This window comes from Diabrotica undecimpunctata, chromosome 9 (genome assembly GCF_040954645.1).
Source record: "Diabrotica undecimpunctata isolate CICGRU chromosome 9, icDiaUnde3, whole genome shotgun sequence".
NCBI lineage: Eukaryota > Metazoa > Arthropoda > Insecta > Coleoptera > Chrysomelidae > Diabrotica > Diabrotica undecimpunctata.
The window spans coordinates 123130371-123151260 of record NC_092811.1 but is presented as its reverse complement, the minus strand read 5'-3'; the positions used below and the strand labels follow the sequence as shown (position 1 = coordinate 123151260).

The following is a 20890-nucleotide window of genomic DNA, read 5'->3' as shown; positions in this document are numbered from 1 at the left end:
CTCAGGCATAGCAAAGGGTTTGAAGATGGAAAATCACATATTACGCACTATGATGTCCTTTTTTTATTGTTTTCGTTACAAGTTCTTACAAGGTAAATATCTAAAGGTCTTTACCTTGTAAGACTTTTTATTTACATACATTTATAATGATCAACATATCACCTCACTACAATGATAGTGTCATAAGGAAAAGATGAAAACAGACAGTACCCTGGATGTAAGCGGAAAACTTCTTATTGGCGATATTTATATTATTGTTTTTTAACAAAACAAACTCTGCTGGACCTGAGGATGAGGCAAATATTGTAAGCCTCGAAACCGATCGCTTCTGTAACACTTTGAAAGTAAATATTAGATTGTGAGTATTGACTTTTTTAATATATCTGTTCAATTATGGACCCACACTTGCAACCCTTTTATCATCATAATAGATATTTATTATAATAGAGTCAAAATAATATTAAATTTACTTACTAAGTTGATAGAAAACAGTAAACACCTTAAAAATTTTCACAGTTCTAAGTTTGTTTAAATAACACTATAATTATAAACCAACACTATAATTATACCAACACACACACCCATATATAGAGCTATTAAAAGTAAAAATTATATTTATATAATTAAATTCAACAGACATAAATGTGATTCGTAAGGATTACTGAATCCATATCTGTTAAAACTGCAAATTATGCGTCTTTGTTTAGAGGTGTAGATTGTCGTTACTTGTGAGTTTCTACTTGTTACTTTTGATACATACTGACACGACTATACATAATTCATCATTCCATCGTACACAACATAAATTGGCTGCCTACCATAGCATGTTACATATTATATTAACAGAAATTCCCATGCCAAAAAATAACTTTGAGATAGAACTGAATATTATTAAGCAAATAACAGTAAACAATAATTACAACGAACATACAGTACATAAATGTTTAAATCAAAAAACTACATAAGAAAGCCATGAAGTAATAGTATTTTCACCACCATAGAAAAAACCCAGTACCTTTTGCTCGATAATTTATACAGGCAAGTATCAACAAAAATAGAAAAACACATAAAAAAGAGAGGAATAACACCAGCTTTTAGAACAAATAACAACTTAATATATTAAAAACAACACGAGCCAAAAGAAAAAGCAATTACACATTGGTGTATACAAACTTAAATGTGGCTACTGCCCAAAAAACACTTACATCGGTCAAAGTGGTAGAACTGTTATCAAACGTATAGCAGAACATAAAAGGGTTTTCAAAGATAGAAAAACGGACTCTACGTACGCATTTAACCTTCTAGACCATTATCATTCTTTTCATGACGAATTTCAAATTCTTCACATTCAAAATAAAGGCCTTAATATATCTTTATTAAAATCTATTTAAATCAACAAATTAAAAAATACAGACATAATTCTGAATGACCAACTTGAGACAAACAGTTCACAAGAATACTAGTAAATGACAAACTAATTGAATAAAATGAAAAAGACAGAAAAGATTTTATTTCACGTTCAAAGCGTCTATGTATCTATTGATACGTATTTCGCTTTAATAAAGCTCATCAGAATAGTTATTCATAGCCGTTCTATGAACGTTCTAAGAACGGCTATGAATAACTATTCTGATGAGCTTTATTAAAGCGAAATACGTATCAATAGATACATAGACGCTTTGAACGTGAAATAAAATCTTTTCTGTCTTTTTCATTTTCTTCGGATCTACTCTGTATGAGTACGAGAAACAAATTCGTTAGGATTTCTGCTTAGATGAATAGACATGTCGTGGAATGCAAATTTTAGATTCCCCATGTCTCTATTAACATCTTTATCATCGTTTGGCCATGCCTTGCAATTTTTAGAAGGCTCCAGATTAAAGCAGAAATCTGAATTTGTTTCGAAACTATCTTACCGATAATTGAATAAGTTTAAATATCTAAGATGCTGAACACTTGAGAACTTAGGCTAAAAACAAGTTAACTTGACATCGTTAAAGAACTTTTTTACAAAATACAACTGACATAATAAAGATTCTAGACGTCTTCTAGTTCTCAAGATCTGTATCTAATCGACAATATTAGATGACAATCTTTATTATGGATCGTGGAGTTACAAGCACAGAAGCACTAAGTACTTTTTACTTCTAGCTCCACTCTATATTTTTGTATGCTTTTAAAGCTTCTTATGTACTTTATAATAGATAAAGCACAAAAATAAGTAAACAATTACATAAATTCTTATTTTAATAAAACCTTTTTTTTTTAGAAAACAGAAATTTAAGTGCAAGATATGCACTAAGGAGTTCAAATATGCAAAAAGTGCTTTAAAACACGAAAATTTGCACACGGGTGAGCCTTTCAGTTGCGAACAGTGTGATCGTAGCTATTCTTTGCCCAAAAGCCTCAAGGACCATATAAAGCGAAAACACAGCAGAACTTTTACAGAAGAAAAAATACACAGCTGTGTTATTTGTTCTAAAGTATACAAAAGTGATTGCGCATTGCATCGACACTACTCGTCCAACCACAAAGAACTTGGATATGATTATTCAGCAACTTGTGACATTTGTAAAAAAACTTTCTCCACGAGGCACAAACTGAAGCAACACGAACTGACTCATACGGGCATCAAACCCCACGAATGTAACATTTGCAACAGAAGCTTCTCCGACATAGATGCGTTGAGGGCACATAATAGAATTCATACGGGGGAGAAACCATATGTTTGCAATTACTGTGATAAAAGGTTTGGTCATGGTTCTCCGTATCGGTATCACGTGAAGACCCACACGGGCGAGAAGTCACACTTTTGTCGTAACTGTAAAAAAGGGTATATATCCTTGGGTAATTTAAGGAGTCATATGAAAACATGTCGTAAAACTTCTAAAGATACCAGTGAAGTAAAGGTTAAAAGTGAACCGGTAGAGTTGGTCGTAATATAATGATACATTTGGACGTAGGCCAATTCATGATTTTCTAATTTGGACTATTTGCATTCATCTCGGTCAGCGCTCATCTTCTTCTTCAGATGCAAATCCACTAATGGATGTTCGCGATCACATTTTCCATTAATTCTCTATTTCTTGCAATATGTATCAGATATTGTATTTCGTTAATCCCTGTTCATTGCCTTATGTTTCGGAACCAGGACATTTTCTTGCGTCCCATTCCTCTCTTGCCTTCAATTTTACCCTCGATTATAAGTTGGAGGAACTGGTATTTTTCATTTCGCATGATGTGACCTAGATACGCCGTTTTCCTTTTCTTGATGGTTTCGAAAAGTTGGCGTTCTTGGTTTATTCTTTTAAGGACATCTATATTTGTGATTTTCGCTGTCCATGGTATTTTTAGGATACGGCGATAGAGCCACATTTTGAAAGCTTCTTTTTTTTTTATATCCCTCGTTTTGAGTGTCCAGTCCTCTACGCCATATAGCAGCACTGACCACACGTAGCACTTAGTAAACCTTAGTCTCAGTTGAAGATCGAACTCTGAACAAGTCAGTACCTTCTTGAATTTTACGAAAGCTTGTCGAGCTTGCTCAATGCGACATTTTACTTCCCTGTCCGATGCCCAGTCTTCAAAAAGCCACGATCCCAGGTATTTAAATTTACTCACTCTTTCAATGGACTTAGTATTCAGTGTTATGGTGGAGTTTTCAAGTGCATCCAAGTTTCTGGAGATGATCATAAATTTGGTTTTTTTGGTATTAATCTCTAATCCCATTCGCTTACTGTATTCTCCGATTATAGTGACAAGTTGTTGAAGATCGACTATGTTGTCACAAATTAAGACACCATCATCAGCATATCGTATGTTGTTGATCAATACTCCATTCACTTTGATTCCCATCTTTGCATTATCCAAAGACTCTTGAAATATGGCTTCCGAATAAATATTAAATAAAAGAGGGGAAAGCACACATCCCTGTCGAACGCCCCTTCTTATATGTGTTTGGATATAGAATTGTATATTTTTAACTGTGCCGTTTGATGCCAGTACAAGTTTTTAATGCATCTTATGTCTTTTTGGTCTATATCAACTTTCTTGAGGATCTGCATTAACTTGTGGTGTTGGACACGATCAAACGCTTTTTGGTAATCTAAAAAGCATAGGAATACATCCTTCTTCTGATCGTAACAATTTTGGACCAGCACCTGTGTTGCTACTATTGCTTCTCGTGTTCCTAAACCTTGCCTAAACCCGAACTGGGAGTCATTGATGTCCCATTCACATTTTTTGTATAATCTTTGATGTAGTATTTTTAAGAATATCTTTAAAGTGTGACTCATCAGGCTAATGAGTCTGTGATCCTCACATCTTTTTGCATTGACTTTCTTGGGCAGGGGAATAAAGGTAGAGCGTAACCACTGTTGAGGATAGCAGCCAGTTTCATAAATTAAGTTAAATATTTTGTGTAGTGCTGAAATTCCCCTTTCATCCAGTAAGTTGAGTATTTCTGACGGGATTTCATCTGGTCCAGGTGGCTTATTGTTTTTTGAATGTAATATTGCCTTTTCTATCTCCACTTTGGTGATTGAAGGGCCAGTCAGCTGGTCGTCTGTATAAACTTCACTCATGGGTCTTTCGTCATGGAAGAGCTCCTGGATATAATTTTCCCATATATCAATTTTCTTCTTTTCACCCAGCACTATCTGGTTATCTTGATTAACTATGGTAGTTGGTCTTCAGTGCTCGTACATTATTAATTGTACATACATTATTGAACAAGTCAGTCAGAAAAGAAGAAGAATAAGTTACTATAAAATAAGAATAAACGTAGTTTACTTTCCTTCTGTCTGCTGACTATCGAAAGAATATTATCCACTATATGTCAGCCAAATGGAATAAATTAGCTAATAAATAAATGAGGGAGTATTCGAAAAAACGGTCGAACACGTCGATTAGTACTTATACTTGCGCACTTTTTTCCATAAAAACTTTTTATACGGGGTGTATCAGATAACGGTGGCCAATACCAACGTGTTTATTTTACTTAGAACACCCTGTATATTAATTAATGTTTAGATTTTCAGATCATTTTAGACATTTTTTGAATACTGACTGAAAATTCACATTTAGAAAAGAAAATTATTTTCATAAGTATTTAAAACTGCCAATATATATAACTTACTTTACGAAGATAAAAATAAAAAACCAACAACTCGGATTATGTGGTAAATTTTTTTAAAAATATTTGTAAATATTTAATAAGATTAACGTGAGGTTTTTAAATATTTCAAAAATAAAAAAGGAAATTCATAATTGGGATTCGAACTCACAACCACCAGCGTATGAACCAAACACGTAAAGGATTTGCCAATTAGACATGACACTAACGGATTTCAAAATTGACAGTTCTCGGTAAAATAGTGATTATTTTGAAATACAAAATCCTAAAACAATTATAAACGTTTAATTTTAAGTAATACAAAACATATCACATAAATAATAATATTAATACATATTATATATATATATACATATAAACAATATATATATATATATATATATATATATATATATATATATACATATATACAATATATATATATATATATATATATATATATATATATATATACAATATATATATATATATATATATACAATATATATATATATATATATATATATATATACAATATATATATATACAATATATATATATACAATATATATATACAATATATATATATATATATATACATATTTCCGCGGGAGCTGTATGTTATATCAATGGTATTCCGGGTTTGACTCCGCGTTAAATGTTGTTGGTTTTGATAAAAACCATTTTGACGACGTTTCGGCAAGATCTCACTTGCCATTTTCAAGTCTCTCTGGATGGTCTGCTTCTTGTCGATGTTCGAGTGGAAGTGACGCTACGGGTGTTAGGCAGCTGGCTTTTGTAGTTACTGTGCGTTGCGCGCGCTCTTGTAATTGGTCCAGTGCGCAGGTCAGTGGGCGGGGTCTTGGTCGATTCCGTTCTTGCGTTATTCTTCGGGATAATTGGTTTCCATGTTTTTGGCAATCTTTGGGCATCGTCTCGAGAATTTAAATTATTTTCTTGTTTTTCTATTTCTATGGCTTCTCTGATAATTCGTTTTCTCTTGTTTTCGACATTCGCTAACATTACCGTATGTTTGAGGTCAATTTTGTGTCCTGTAGCTAAAGAATGCTGAGCTAGGGATGACGTCGTTTCTTTTCGTTCGATGGCATTGCGATGTTCTTCTTGTCTTACTTGGATCCTTCTATTTGTCTGTCCAATATAGGCTCTATCGCATTTTCCACAGGGAAATAAATTAGCTAATAAATAAATGAGGGAGTATTCGAAAAAACGGTCGAACACGTCGATTAGTACTTATACTTGCGCACTTTTTTCCATAAAAACTTTTTATACGGGGTGTATCAGATAACGGTGGCCAATACCAACGTGTTTATTTTACTTAGAACACCCTGTATATTAATTAATGTTTAGATTTTCAGATCATTTTAGACATTTTTTGAATACTGACTGAAAATTCACATTTAGAAAAGAAAATTATTTTCATAAGTATTTAAAACTGCCAATATATATAACTTACTTTACGAAGATAAAAATAAAAAACCAACAACTCGGATTATGTGGTAAATTTTTTTAAAAATATTTGTAAATATTTAATAAGATTAACGTGAGGTTTTTAAATATTTCAAAAATAAAAAAGGAAATTCATAATTGGGATTCGAACTCACAACCACCAGCGTATGAACCAAACACGTAAAGGATTTGCCAATTAGACATGACACTAACGGATTTCAAAATTGACAGTTCTCGGTAAAATAGTGATTATTTTGAAATACAAAATCCTAAAACAATTATAAACGTTTAATTTTAAGTAATACAAAACATATCACATAAATAATAATATTAATACATATTATATATATATATACATATAAACAATATATATATATATATATATATATATATATATATATATATACATATATACAATATATATATATATATATATATATATATATATATATATACAATATATATATATATATATATATACAATATATATATATATATATATATATATATATATACAATATATATATATACAATATATATATATACAATATATATATACAATATATATATATATATATATACATATTTCCGCGGGAGCTGTATGTTATATCAATGGTATTCCGGGTTTGACTCCGCGTTAAATGTTGTTGGTTTTGATAAAAACCATTTTGACGACGTTTCGGCAAGATCTCACTTGCCATTTTCAAGTCTCTCTGGATGGTCTGCTTCTTGTCGATGTTCGAGTGGAAGTGACGCTACGGGTGTTAGGCAGCTGGCTTTTGTAGTTACTGTGCGTTGCGCGCGCTCTTGTAATTGGTCCAGTGCGCAGGTCAGTGGGCGGGGTCTTGGTCGATTCCGTTCTTGCGTTATTCTTCGGGATAATTGGTTTCCATGTTTTTGGCAATCTTTGGGCATCGTCTCGAGAATTTAAATTATTTTCTTGTTTTTCTATTTCTATGGCTTCTCTGATAATTCGTTTTCTCTTGTTTTCGACATTCGCTAACATTACCGTATGTTTGAGGTCAATTTTGTGTCCTGTAGCTAAAGAATGCTGAGCTAGGGATGACGTCGTTTCTTTTCGTTCGATGGCATTGCGATGTTCTTCTTGTCTTACTTGGATCCTTCTATTTGTCTGTCCAATATAGGCTCTATCGCATTTTCCACAGGGAATTTTGTATACTCCTTGGTTTTCTAGGGGAATCTTTGTCTTGGCAGATGGTAATATGTTTGCGATTTTTCTGTCGGTGTTGAAGACAGTCTCTATTTTGTGTTTTCTCAGGACCCTGCTTATCTTCTCTGTTGTGCCTTTAATATACGGTAGAGTGGTTTTGGCAATCGGTTTTTCATCTTCTTTTATTTCTTTTGTTGTTTTTTGTGGTCTTCGTGCCTTTTCGATTCTGTGTGTGGAAAAGCCGTTGTTTTTTAACGCTTTTGTAACTTTCTGCATTTCTTCTTTCTTGTGTTCTTCGTCTGTTAGTCGTTCAGATCTTATAGTCAGAGTTTTTATGACTGAATTTAATTGTGCAGGATGGTGGTGTGAATCTGCATGTAGGTATCTGTCAGTGTGAGTTGGTTTTCGATACACTGTATATCCAATGTTGCCGTTTTCTTTCTTTATTATTAAGACGTCTAGGAAAGGTAGTTGTTGATTACTTTCTAATTCCATCGTAAACTTGATCTTGGGATGGATACTGTTAATGTATTCTAGAAATGCAGTAAGTTTGTCTACTCCATGTGTCCATATGATGAAAGTGTCGTCCACATATCTAAGCCATAGTTTGGGTTTATATTCTGCTGTTCTTATTGCCCGTTCCTCTATGTCTTGCATAAAAAGATTTGCTATCACGGGAGATAGCGGTGAACCCATCGGTGCCCCTTCAACTTGTTTGTACCGTTGATCACCATATATAAAATATGTGTTGTTTAAGCAGTGCCTCGTCCCTAAATACCCTAAATTTGACGAGGCACTGCTGTATATATATAATATATACAAAAGGAACATTTTTATTCTCGAGAGAGGAAGAGAGAGAAAATATATCTTCTGTCTCTCTCTTACTCATTATCTTACATATGTAATGATTTCACAGATTCACTCCCATACAAATTTCCAACGTGGAGCGCACGTATAGAAGTATAACTTCAAAAACAAAAAATTGTTTACTTTGGTTTAAAACACCAATGTTGTATTGTTCCATGACAGAAGTAGTTGTCAGTGCTATAGTCGTTTAAATTCCATTAACCTCAAGCAAGAAAAATGATTAATTTAACAGAAATGTACAAAATTACAAATCACAAATGGAAGTAGCTCAACGTTGGCTAACTGGTATGCTGATCCAGGAAACTCAAAAATACCAGCGAATATGATATGGTTTTAACAAGATGGAGCACCACCCCACTACTAAATTCATGTCCGGCAGTACCCCAACCAAATATTTCCAAATCGGTGGATAGGGAGGCGAGGATCGATGGAATGGCCACCACGATCCCCCGATATGACGCCATTAGACTTTTTCTTATGGGTATATGTGAAAAGTATTGTATACAAAACGAAACCCACTGACTTAGCTGACTTACGAAGACTAATAACGCTTGCGATTAGATATATCACATCTGAGATGTTGAGTAACGTTAGAAGAAATTTCTATTCACGGTTAGGGTGTTGGCAAGACGTTCGCGGGGAGCATTTTGAACATCTCCTACATTGACATTTTTGTTTAGAATTGCATTATTTAGAAATTTTTGAATATGTTGTAGCGACTTTCGGCAAATAGATAATTTTCTTTTCTAAATGTGAATTTTTGCATTTTACTTAATATTTCTAAAACAGTCAAAGATAGGTATAGGACATTGTATCCAAAAAATGTCTAAGATGTACTTACTACTTAATTAATGTACAGGGTGTTCTATTTAAAATAAGCAGGTTGTTATTGGCCACCGTTATCTGATACACACAAAAAGTATTTATGGAAAAAAATGCGCAACTATAAATACTAATCGACGATGTGTTTTTCGAATCCTCCCTCATTTATTTATTAGTTAATTCATTCCATTTATACAGTTTACATCGATTATCTTGTATCGATTGCTATAATTGGCATGTATATTTGAACAATATGTAGTTTGGAGGGCCTGAAATAAGGTAACATTTTGATACAGCTTGTGAATTTTCTAAACGGCTTTGTCATTGAAAATATCAACTTCTTCTCTTAATGAACTGCAATTGCAATAGTCCAGTCAAAGTTCACACTGGTCGGGTTAAATACTGTACTAATTAATAAACAATGTCCTATTATTAAACAAAACAATGTACTATTATAAAATAAATATTGTTTCGAAATATTTTTATTTCATTGTCATATCTTACTGACCGTTACTCCCAAGTCAAAATTAAAAACAGCTACTCAAATTGCCACATCATACAATCTGGCGTACCTCAGGGTAGCGTTTTGGGCCAATTTCTGTATCTGAAAATTTACAGCAGACGTTCCAACCAGCAATGATACCTTCTTAGTTAGTTATGCCGATAACATGGGAATCTTGGCAGTCGATATCGACCCTAATGTAGCATCACAAAAAGTACAAAATCATTTAGTCCAATTACAAAACTGGCTTAAGCGATGGAAGATCAGTTAATGCTAGCAAATCAATACAAATTACTTTTACAACAAGAAAATCTACATGCCCACAAGTTTATATTAATAATATTCCCATTACAATAAAACCAGCTGTCAAATACTTGGGATTGCATCTGGATGAAAAACTTACATGGACAACGAACATTAAAACCAAACGGAAACAACTAGATCTTATACTAAAAAATATGAACTGGCTATTTAACAAAAAGCCTCAGTTATCTCTTTAAAATAAACTGCTTCTGTACAAAGCTATACTCATACCAGTTTGTAGTAAATCTTTAAATACGAAGATACATCAAACATTCCAATCCAAAACACTCCGTATGATAAGTAAAGCTCCATGTCCACTTAAGGACATAATAAAGAATCACTCAATAAAATATAAAAATCGCACCACTGATCACAACGACGAACTGATCAATAATTTATTTACCCAACCACTTGCCGAAAGAATATTGAAGAGAGTATGGCCAGAAGACCTACCGCAATAATACCTAAACCTAACATTTTGATTAATGTAATAGTTCATAACCTAAATTATCGTATTTTGATTCATTATCAAACAGTACTGATTCACTTTTACTGGTACCTTCTCCAAAATCAATAATTCTTCGTCCATAATGTGCTCTATTTCCATATTTTCTTCTTCAGTCTTCTCTACGTGGCAGCAAATGTTAGCTGCCGTACATAAACTAATTTGAATGAGACATTACAGGCTGCTACTTCATTGTTTAGTAATACCCATATTTTTTCAATAGGGTTTAACTCCAGGTGGTAAGGTGGTAGACGTAATGTCAAAATTTCAAGTTTCGATAGAAGTGTGTTAACGATAGATCTTTTATAAGATGGTGTATGCTTTTTAATTAATGCATACAATTCGACATTTAAAAAATTTGTTTCATATGAAATACATCGTTTCCTTAGTCATGGAAACTTAGTCATCATCAGCGAATGCGAGAATTTGCGTCGATCTATTAAAAATAGTTACATTTATTCTAATATTTAATTGTCTGATTGCCTTTTCCAATTCAATATTAAAGAGGAGACACGCCAGCGCGTCTCCCTGTCTTAGACCATTATTAATGTCAACGAACGTAGAGTTTTCTCCTTCAATTCTAAAGCATGAGCTTACGTTTTGCATTGTTAGTTGGGTCAACTTAACTAACTTAGGTGGGATCGCAAAGTCTATCTCTCCAATCTCCCTCTTCTAAGCCTCTAGATTGCATTGTTTTTGTAATTTCTCTTCTCCAGGAATTTGGTGGTGTGGTAGTAATAGAATTTAGTAGTATATACATGATCAAAAGTTTTATGAATACATTTTTGCAAATTGTTGATTTAGTGCTTTTTAAATGTAACCCCACGGTATATTTTTGTAAGCTTTCAAAGCATCTTATGTCTTTTATAATAAATAGATAACAAAAATAAGTAAACAAATACATAAATTCTTATTTTTAATAAAATCTTTTTTTTAGAAAAAAGAAATTTAAATGCAAGTTATGCATCAAGGGGTTCAAATATGCAAGAAGTGCTTTAGAACACGAAAATTTACACACAGGCGATAAGCCTTTCACTTGCGTACAGTGTGATCGTAGCTATCCTCTGTCGAAAACTCTCAGGGACCACATAAAGCGAAAACACAGCAAAACTATTACAGAAGAAAAAATACACAGATGTGTGGTTTGTTCTAAAGAATACAAAAGCGACTCCGGATTGCTTCGCCACTACTCGTCCAACCACAAGGAACTTGGTTATAATTATAGAGTACCTTGTGACATTTGCGAAAAAACTTTCGGCACAAGACACCAACTGAAGAAACACGAACTCACTCATACAGGCTTCAAACCGTACGAATGTAACGTTTGCAACAAGAGTTTTGCCAATAAAGAGACGTTAAAGGCACATAACAGAGTTCATACGGGGGAGAAACCATACGTTTGCAAATATTGTGACAAAAGGTTTGCTCAAACTGCTCCTTATCGATATCACTTAAAGACGCACACTGGCGAGAGGTCTCATTTTTGTCTTAACTGTAAAAAAGGATATATATCCTTGGGTAATTTGAGGTTTCATATGAAAAGATGTCGTGTGAAATACGAAATTACAAGTGAGGTAAACATTAAAAGTGAACCACTTGAGTTGTCCTGAAAATAGTGATCTATATAATCATACAAGAACATCCTTTTTTGGATATAGACTTAGCACTTTTTCCTCCATCGTTCCATTATTTGCTACAACCATGGTTTCTAATGTACTACAATTATTTTGTTCCATCTGTCCTTCGCTTGTCTTAGAGTATGTTTAGCATATTTACACTTGTTTAAGTTTTGGTACATGAGTTATAACATCGCTGACATTGTTGGTTTTATTCTTTCGTTCTCTACAGCATTTATTACTGCCCAAGGTTTTATGATCTTCTTCCTAACGTGCCTTATTAAACCCCTTGATAGTGGCGATTAACACAACAAACTCCGTATCTCGATTCATTCTCAGACATTCTTCATCCACCAGGCTTCTTCTTCTTCTTCAGGTACCATCTCCGCTACGAAGGTTGGCAATCATCATAGCTATTTTAATTTTTGAGGCAATAGCTCTAAAAAGTTGTTTTGAGCTGCATCCAAACCATTCTCTCAGGTTCCTGAGCCATGAAATTCGTCTTCTTCCGATGCTTCTTCTGCCATCTATCTTTCCTTGCATTATGAGTCGCAGGATGCCATACTTCTCGCCCCGCATCACATGTCCGAGATACTGTAGCTTTCTTTCTTTAATTGTAAGTTCAACTTCCTTCTCTTTACCTGTTCTTCTCAGTACTTCATTGTTCGTAACTCTATCTACCAGGCTTGTTTCCTACCAATTCTCTTGTATCGTTCGATTTCATCCATCATAATTAGTCGAAGAATATTATACTGTTTTCTCCGCATTGTAGCTGACAAGTAGCTTCTGCTCTGTTGAGTACGCTTCATTTTTCTGCTTAGTCGTCCACGGTATTTTTAGTGTTCGTCTATACAAACACATTTCAAAAGCTTTTAAGCGGTTAATAGTAGATATTTTCAAGGTCCATGCTTCGAAACCATATAAAACTGACCATATGTAATATTTAATCGTGCCTTTCCAAAGTTGAAGTTTCAAGTTATCGTTACAGAAGAGTGACCTCATTTATAAAAAAGTTGCACGAGCCATCTCATTTTATCTTTTTTATCGGGATCCAGTTATTGCTTGTACCATGTATTTTGTTTTAGAACAATTAATTTTTAGTCCCATCTCTCGTCTCACCGTATTAATGGACTTAAGGAGATATTGCAATCCATTTAAGTCATGACTCAATATAACTGTGTCACCTGTGTCTTCTTCTTCTTCGTCAACCATTTTCCATCCACTCCTGAATGTAGGTCTCTCCCAATTGCTTCCATCTTTATATATCTTGCGCCAATCTAATCCACTGTTTGCCTGTCACTGCTCTTATGTCATCTACCCATCTTTTTGAGGCCTTCCCATGCTTCTTGTTGTCGTCCTTGGTCTCCATTCTAGAATTCTCCGTGTCCACGTGTTTTCATTATATCGGGCTACGTGACCTGCCCAGCGCCATTTCATTTTTGTAATTTCTTCCACAATATCCCTAATCTTCGTTCTACGTCTTATCTCGGTGTTTCTAATCTTGTCTCTCAGTGATATTCCAAGCATGATTCGTTCCATTGCGCTTTGCGTTGTTTCTAATTTTTTAGCAGATTTTTTGGTTAGGGCTACTGTCTCCAAGCCGTAGGTACAAACTGGTTGTATGCCTTTGTTATACACCTTTTTTTAGTTTACAGGAATGGAGGTGTTTTTCAAGATATATGCTAGTTTGCCGAAAGCGCCCAATGCCAGTTGTGTTCTTCTTTTAATTTCAGCATCTTGATTTGGTTTTCCTAGTTTGATGACATGACCTAAATATACATAATATTTAACATTTTCTATGGTATGATTTTGTATTATTATATTTGTCTGGTCTCGGCTCAGTATTTTTGTTTTACTGTAGTTCATTTTTAAGCCTACCGGTCCTGAAACTGCATTTAATTGTTGTAGCATATCATTTAGTTCTTGGATGTTATCGGCTATTAAAACTATGTCATCTGCGAATCTCAAGTGGTTTAAGTATGATCCGTCGACGTTGATACCCTTGTTGTTCCATTCACCTGTCACCTGTGTATCTGATAGTATTTATGGTTTCCATTAATTTTTACACCATATTCCAAGTTCTTCAAAACATGTTTAAATATTATATCTGAATATAAATTAAACAACAGTGGGGACAGAACACAACCCTACCTGACTTCCTTTAAAATCTTACACACTTCTGTCGACTTTCCATTAATACGGATAGTCGCTATTTGACGCCAATATAATGTTTCAATGTTTTACGATATTGAATGTTTTTTAGAAGTCCAGAAATGCCGTCCACAGGGGTATACGCTATTCTTTTGCTTTTTGAATTAATAACTGTATAGGTATGGCTAGTTTTAAATACAGTGGAAAGAATTTCTTGCAACAGTAATACTTTCTTATTTCCGCCACATTCACTTGTTGTTTCTCCCTTTTTTAATTGCTCAATATTCAGTTTTATATATCATAGCTGGTCCTATGGCGATTTTATAGAATTTTCCGTTCAGGTTCATTTGAATTTTTCTGTCAAAACACAACACTTGCTTCCTTCAAATTCTTCCATCCAACCTAAATCCTACTGTATGCATCTCTATTTATTGCCGCATAAAGGTAAGTTTTTACTGGGGCGTCCGTTGCGATCACCGTTGAGCGATTATCACTGAACAATGATCGCTAAGCGATGATCACAAGCGGATCTGTTGTCTAGAGAACAAGTGGTTTTGTTACAGCGATGAGCGTATGTAAAAGAAAACAATTATTGTTAAAATACCTGCTAGCAGAAGAAAGAGAAGATGAAGAAATGTTAAGTGTTTCAAGATGAAGAAAACATGCAATATTTAAAAGAAGACAAGAGCAAGGATACTTCAAAATTTCGATAAACAATTATTTATTAGGAAATAATGTTTAGTTTCCGCAGTTCTTCCGTTTCTATGAACTTAAGTTTGATTTTGTGTTAAGTTTAGTAAAACAGGTTATGAAAAAGTCGTCTACAACTGTATACATATCCAGTGTCTCCAGAAGAGAATTTCTCAAATAAAAAACTCTCAAAATCACATACACAAGCCACTATAGTCGCTTAGGGCACAGTATATTGCTTAAAAAGAATTATTTTTAAGCAATATACTGTGCTTAGGGTTTGCGACTGTGGCTGCTTTCGGATCAGTCGGCGAGTCGGCATCGATCTAAGCTAGCGCTGCGACAGACGCTTCAGTCAAAACCGTGCCGTATAATAACAGACTATACAAGCGGTACACCGCGATCATCGCTCACCGATGATTGCAACAAATGCCCCAGTAAGAACGTACATTTACTCTGTAATACCGTTTTTCGTCACGTCCATCCTGTTCGTTTTATTTGTTTCTTAAGTTATTTTATGTAATTGTATACAATTTTTGTCTATTCTTTAATTTTCTAAAAATGTAAATAAATTGGATTATTTCTAATTTTCTATGTATTTTCTTTTTGTTAATTTAAAAAAGAATAAACTGTTTTTTTTTCTTTTCAAACAAAATTCTGAGAATACAATAAAAGTTCTATAAAAAGTATTATTTAAAACAACTTGTACCTTTTGAAATTATGGAAATTGTTACGTGTTGTCTGGTAATAGTTACGTGTAGTTACATTTTTTTTAAGTAAATATACCATTTTAGTTGCCTATTTGTGTAATTTGTAAAACTCTTATTAAAGTTTTTAAAAACCATGGCCCTACAGGGTAAAATAAAAATGTTACACAATTATAATGTTACATTTAGTAACATACTCACAAATAAACTCAACAAAAAATGTCCCTAACAACAAAAAAACATCATTCATTGCGAAGAGGTAAAATCTTTACCTCTTCGCAAATATATTGCTAAGGGCGGTTGACCTCAACATGATAAAAGGAGGTTGTCTGTGAATACAAGCGGCAATAAATGAATAATTGCCAGATGGACTTTATAAATAGACAAAAAAAGGATATCTTACTACCGCAATTAATTAATACCGAACAGTAAACGACTTACCACAAAATAGTGAGTTTCTCTAGATGGTAACTGAATAACAAATCTGAATGACGTCTGAATGCATATTGACATTTAAATAATAACTGGCAATTCGTATCAGATCGAAAGAACTAAAATCGGATAGTTGCTTTTTATAAATTAGGCCTAAGCTAATTAATTCTTGGGAAGGGGATGTGTACTTTGGTTCGAAATATTTGTTCCCATGAAAAAATATTACACTTAAGAACGGTTTTAACTAAAAACCAAACAAATGTTAAGAGAGATTATGTATAATTAATACTTGAATGGAGTGGTTTTAAAGAAAACGTATTCGTTTGTGGAATGCTATGGCTCCAAACATAATTCATTACGAAAAAGATCTTTTAATAACAAGGGTATTCTAAATACTTACCCGTATTCGAAGCGATAAAAATTAATAATCCTTCTAAACATAGTATTGAAAATACAGACCAGTAATAAAAAAATTTAGCTTGCCGCAGTAGTAAAATTCTTTAGAAGTTTGTTATTTATCCACTCTGTTATTTATCCACTCTATTGCCAATGTAGAAGGTTCTGCCAGTAGCGGTTGTACCTCAAATTGTGAAACATCCAATTCACTCCCACTATTTCCAATTCGTACATTGTTAGTTTTATTTCAGCTTCTGCCCTTGGCTGCCGTCCTAAAAATACATAAGCAAATAAAATATTATAAAATTCGTTATGGTCGATTGCTTCTTACCAGTTAAGTTTTACATTATCCCCCTTCGACTTCGTTAGCTGAATCCTCATCTGATTCTGTATTTACTTCTGGTGGGGTTATAAATATCTCATCAACTTGTTGAATCATATCGTCATCATCATATATCATATTTAGTGCTTCGGATAGTGAAAAACCTTCACTAAAACAAAAACTGTATATGCAACTATTATATAAACCTGGCACTATTTTGTCCTAAACGCCCACGGATACCAAATAGTATCACGCTAATTTAGGGCTTCATATCAAAAACAAATTAAAACTGATTCAAAATATTTATACTTAAAACAAATCTTTGATATATTGACATTAGCAATTATATCAAACTGATTTTTAATAAAATATGCAATACTACTGCTAAAATATACTTACGCTCATCGAACAATCATAATATTGAAAGGGATTTTGATATCATATAGTATCCGTGTGCGCTAATGGGTTAAAGTACTGAAACTAGTTGATAATTTAAAAATGAACTTAAAATAAATTGAAGCAATATTTTACTCTCTGGGGACCCCAAAATGTTTTCTGTTTATTTTCGTCGATTTTACAGAAAAAATGGTAGAACGGTTGATAAAAGAATCTTACCAACGCATGTCTAAAGAGCAATGGCATAATTATGTGAGCCACGTCAAGAAAGTAGAAGAAAAAATGTTTGCGGTGAACAATTTGCAGGAAGATATTAAACCGGTGATAATTAATATATAAGATGATTCAGATGATGAGGACGATTTAGATATGGATTGCGATTAGTATTAATTAACGAGAAGAGAAATATCTCAGATTTAATGCTCATTGGTTTTTTAGTACTGTACGCACAGTACATTTCAGTTATGATCTTTTTGTATATTTTATGTATCTATATATTTATTGTGTCCTATAGGGTAAACTACTTACATTTTTTATATATATGTATATAAGTATTTACCCCTCCAAAATCTGCTCGGTGAACTGAATAGATATGACATAGATATAACAGCTCTACAGGAAATGAGATGGACCGGGAGTGGCACCATTGACAAAAGACACCACATTATATTCTATAGTTGTGACTCTAAAGACCACGCATTATGCACTGGCTTTATCATAAATAAAAAGGTTAAACACCTCGTAAGAGACTTTCGCGCTATGAACTCTAGAATGTGCATCCTGAGACTAAGGGGAACATTTTTTAATTATAGCATCTTAAATGTGCATGCCCGTACAGAGGAAAAGGAAGACGATGCCAAAGAAAAATTATATGAAGAACTAGAAGCTGCATACCATTCATGCCCAAAATTTATGGTGATCTCAACGCAAAAATTCCTACCAACTATAGGTAAGCACAGCCTTCATGAGGTATCCAATGACAATGGCATCAGACTAATAAATCTAGCAACTTCCGTTAATATGGTCATTGCCAGCACATGCTTCCAGCGAAAAAATATTCATAAGAGAACGTGGAGATCTCCAGATGGGGTTACAGTATACATGATCGATCATGTTATTATTGATTCTAGACATCACTCAGACGTAACAAACGTATGCAGCAGACGAAGGGCAAATGCAGACTCGGATCACTACCTAGTGGAAACTAGAATAAGAGCCAGAATCTCAAACATTAAAAAAGAGGATCCAAAATTGAAAAATATGAAATAAGAAACTTAGCAGACAACAGCAAAATACAAAGAATATATAAAACGAAGGCTAGAAAACAGACAAAAGTACGAGGATATAAACAGAGAATGGGAAGCGTGTAAAAACATCATACAAGACGCGGCCAAAGAGACCATGGGTCTACAAAAAAAGCTCAAATCAATTGAAGGACGGTGGTTCGATAAAGAGTATCGTAAGAAAATTCTACCAAAAACTTTACAAAATTAGAAAAGAATTTAAACCAAGAACAATGATGTGCAGAGACAAAGAAGGAGATATAGTAACTCAACAGAGTGAAATACTACAAAGATGGACAGAATTCTTCAAAGAAAAGTTTGAAAAAAATGAAGATCCACTATATGATGGAATTATACTGATGGTATCAAACGGATACCAGAGAAACAACCCCCCTTCAGTAGCTGAAATGGAAGAAGCAGTTACCAGACTGAAAAACAACAAGTCACCTGGATTAGACAACATTAGGGCAGGATTAATAAAGGAAGGCGGAGACTCCCTATTGAGTGCGATATACGAACTGATAGTAAACATATGGAATAATAAATAACTGCCACAAGACTGGAATACCGGAGTAATTATCCCACTACGTAAAAAGAGAGATCAGCTTCAATGTAAAAACTACCGGGCAATAACGCTACTTACTGCGGCATATAAAATACTGTCAAATATTGTGTATGACCGATTGAGATCATATGCGGAACAAATAGTTGGGGCATATCAATGTGGTTTCTGCAGGCAGAAGTCCACAATAAATCAGATCTTCGTCTTGAGGCAAATCTTGGAAAAGACTAGTGAATTTAATATAGACCCACATCATCTTTTCATTGATTTTGAGAGTGCCTATGATAGCATCCATTGAGAATTTCTGATACATACACTGAACGAGTTTAATATTCCATCTCAACTGATTGATATAGTAAAAGAAACACTTAAAGTACAAAGCAAAATTCGAATTCAAAACGCAATAACAGATACAATTCATAAGAGAACGGGCCTACGACAGGGAGATGCCCTATCCTGTATTCTATTCAACATCACATTAGAGAAAATAATTAGAGAGTCAAACGTTAACACCAGAGGAACAATAATAACAAAAAGTGTACAAATATTGGAGCATATTATTTGCAGATGATGTTGATATCACAGCTAGAAGCGAAAGAGAGATGATAGAAGCATTTAATGCGATAGAAAAAGCGGCACAAAACAGTGGCCTAAACATTAACGAAATAAAAACCAAATACATAAAGGCCAGCAAATCGACAGGCCAAAGAAACCTACAGAATCTGACAATAGGAGACTATAACATCGAAAGCGTGAAACATTTTACATATCTAGGTTCACTAGTTAACGCAGATAACAATGTCAGAGAAGAATCTTCTTCTTTAAGTGCCCTCTCCGCTACGGAGTTTGTCAATCATCATTGCTATTCGTATCTTTGAAGCTGTTGCTCTAAATAATTGCTTAGATATTGCCCTGAATCTATCCTTGGATAATTAACTGGAGCAATCGGTACTTTTTCCCTCTCATCACATGATCAAAATATTCCAACTTTCTTCTCTTGATGGTGATCAACAGCTCCCGTTCTTTGTTCATTCTTCGAAGAACTTCACTATTTGTTACTTTGTCTGTCCAAGGTATTTTCAAAATTCTTCTGTATATCCACATTTCGAAGGCCTCTAGTTTATCAATATTGCTCTTGTTTAAAGTCCAAGTCTCTACTCCGTACAGAAGTATCGAGAAGATGTAGCATCTGACCAATCTCATTTTCAGGTTTAAGTTAATGTCATGACTTCCCAGAATGTCCTTCATATTAACAAAAGCAGCTCGAGCCTTTCCAATTCTAGTTTTGATTTCTTCTGTGATGTCATTGTTCCCAAATATTTATATTTGTGCACCCGTTCGATTTCGTTATTGTGAATGTACAGGTTTGCATTCAATCTTTGTTTTTTTGAAATAATCATGAATGTCGTCTTCTTGACGTTCATTGTTAACCCTTTCTCTTCACTAGCTGTGACTACCTTGTTTAAAATGGCTTGCAGGTCTTCTACTGTCTCCGCCATTAAAACCGTATCATCTACGTATCTAATATTATTAATTGGTTGGCCGTTAACTTTTATCCCAATCTCTTCTTCCTCCAATGCTTTCT

At 33.8% G+C, this 20890-nt stretch overlaps 1 protein-coding gene across 1 annotated transcript; it reads left to right on the top strand.

The window, feature by feature from the left end:
* The first annotated feature begins 18231 nt into the window (after window positions 1–18231).
* On the top strand, window positions 18232–18729 carry LOC140451307 (uncharacterized). Its single transcript, XM_072545055.1, has one exon. It carries the CDS (start codon window positions 18232–18234, stop codon window positions 18727–18729), a length of 498 nt encoding a protein of 165 aa, XP_072401156.1.
* The last annotated feature ends 2161 nt before the right edge of the window (window positions 18730–20890 follow it).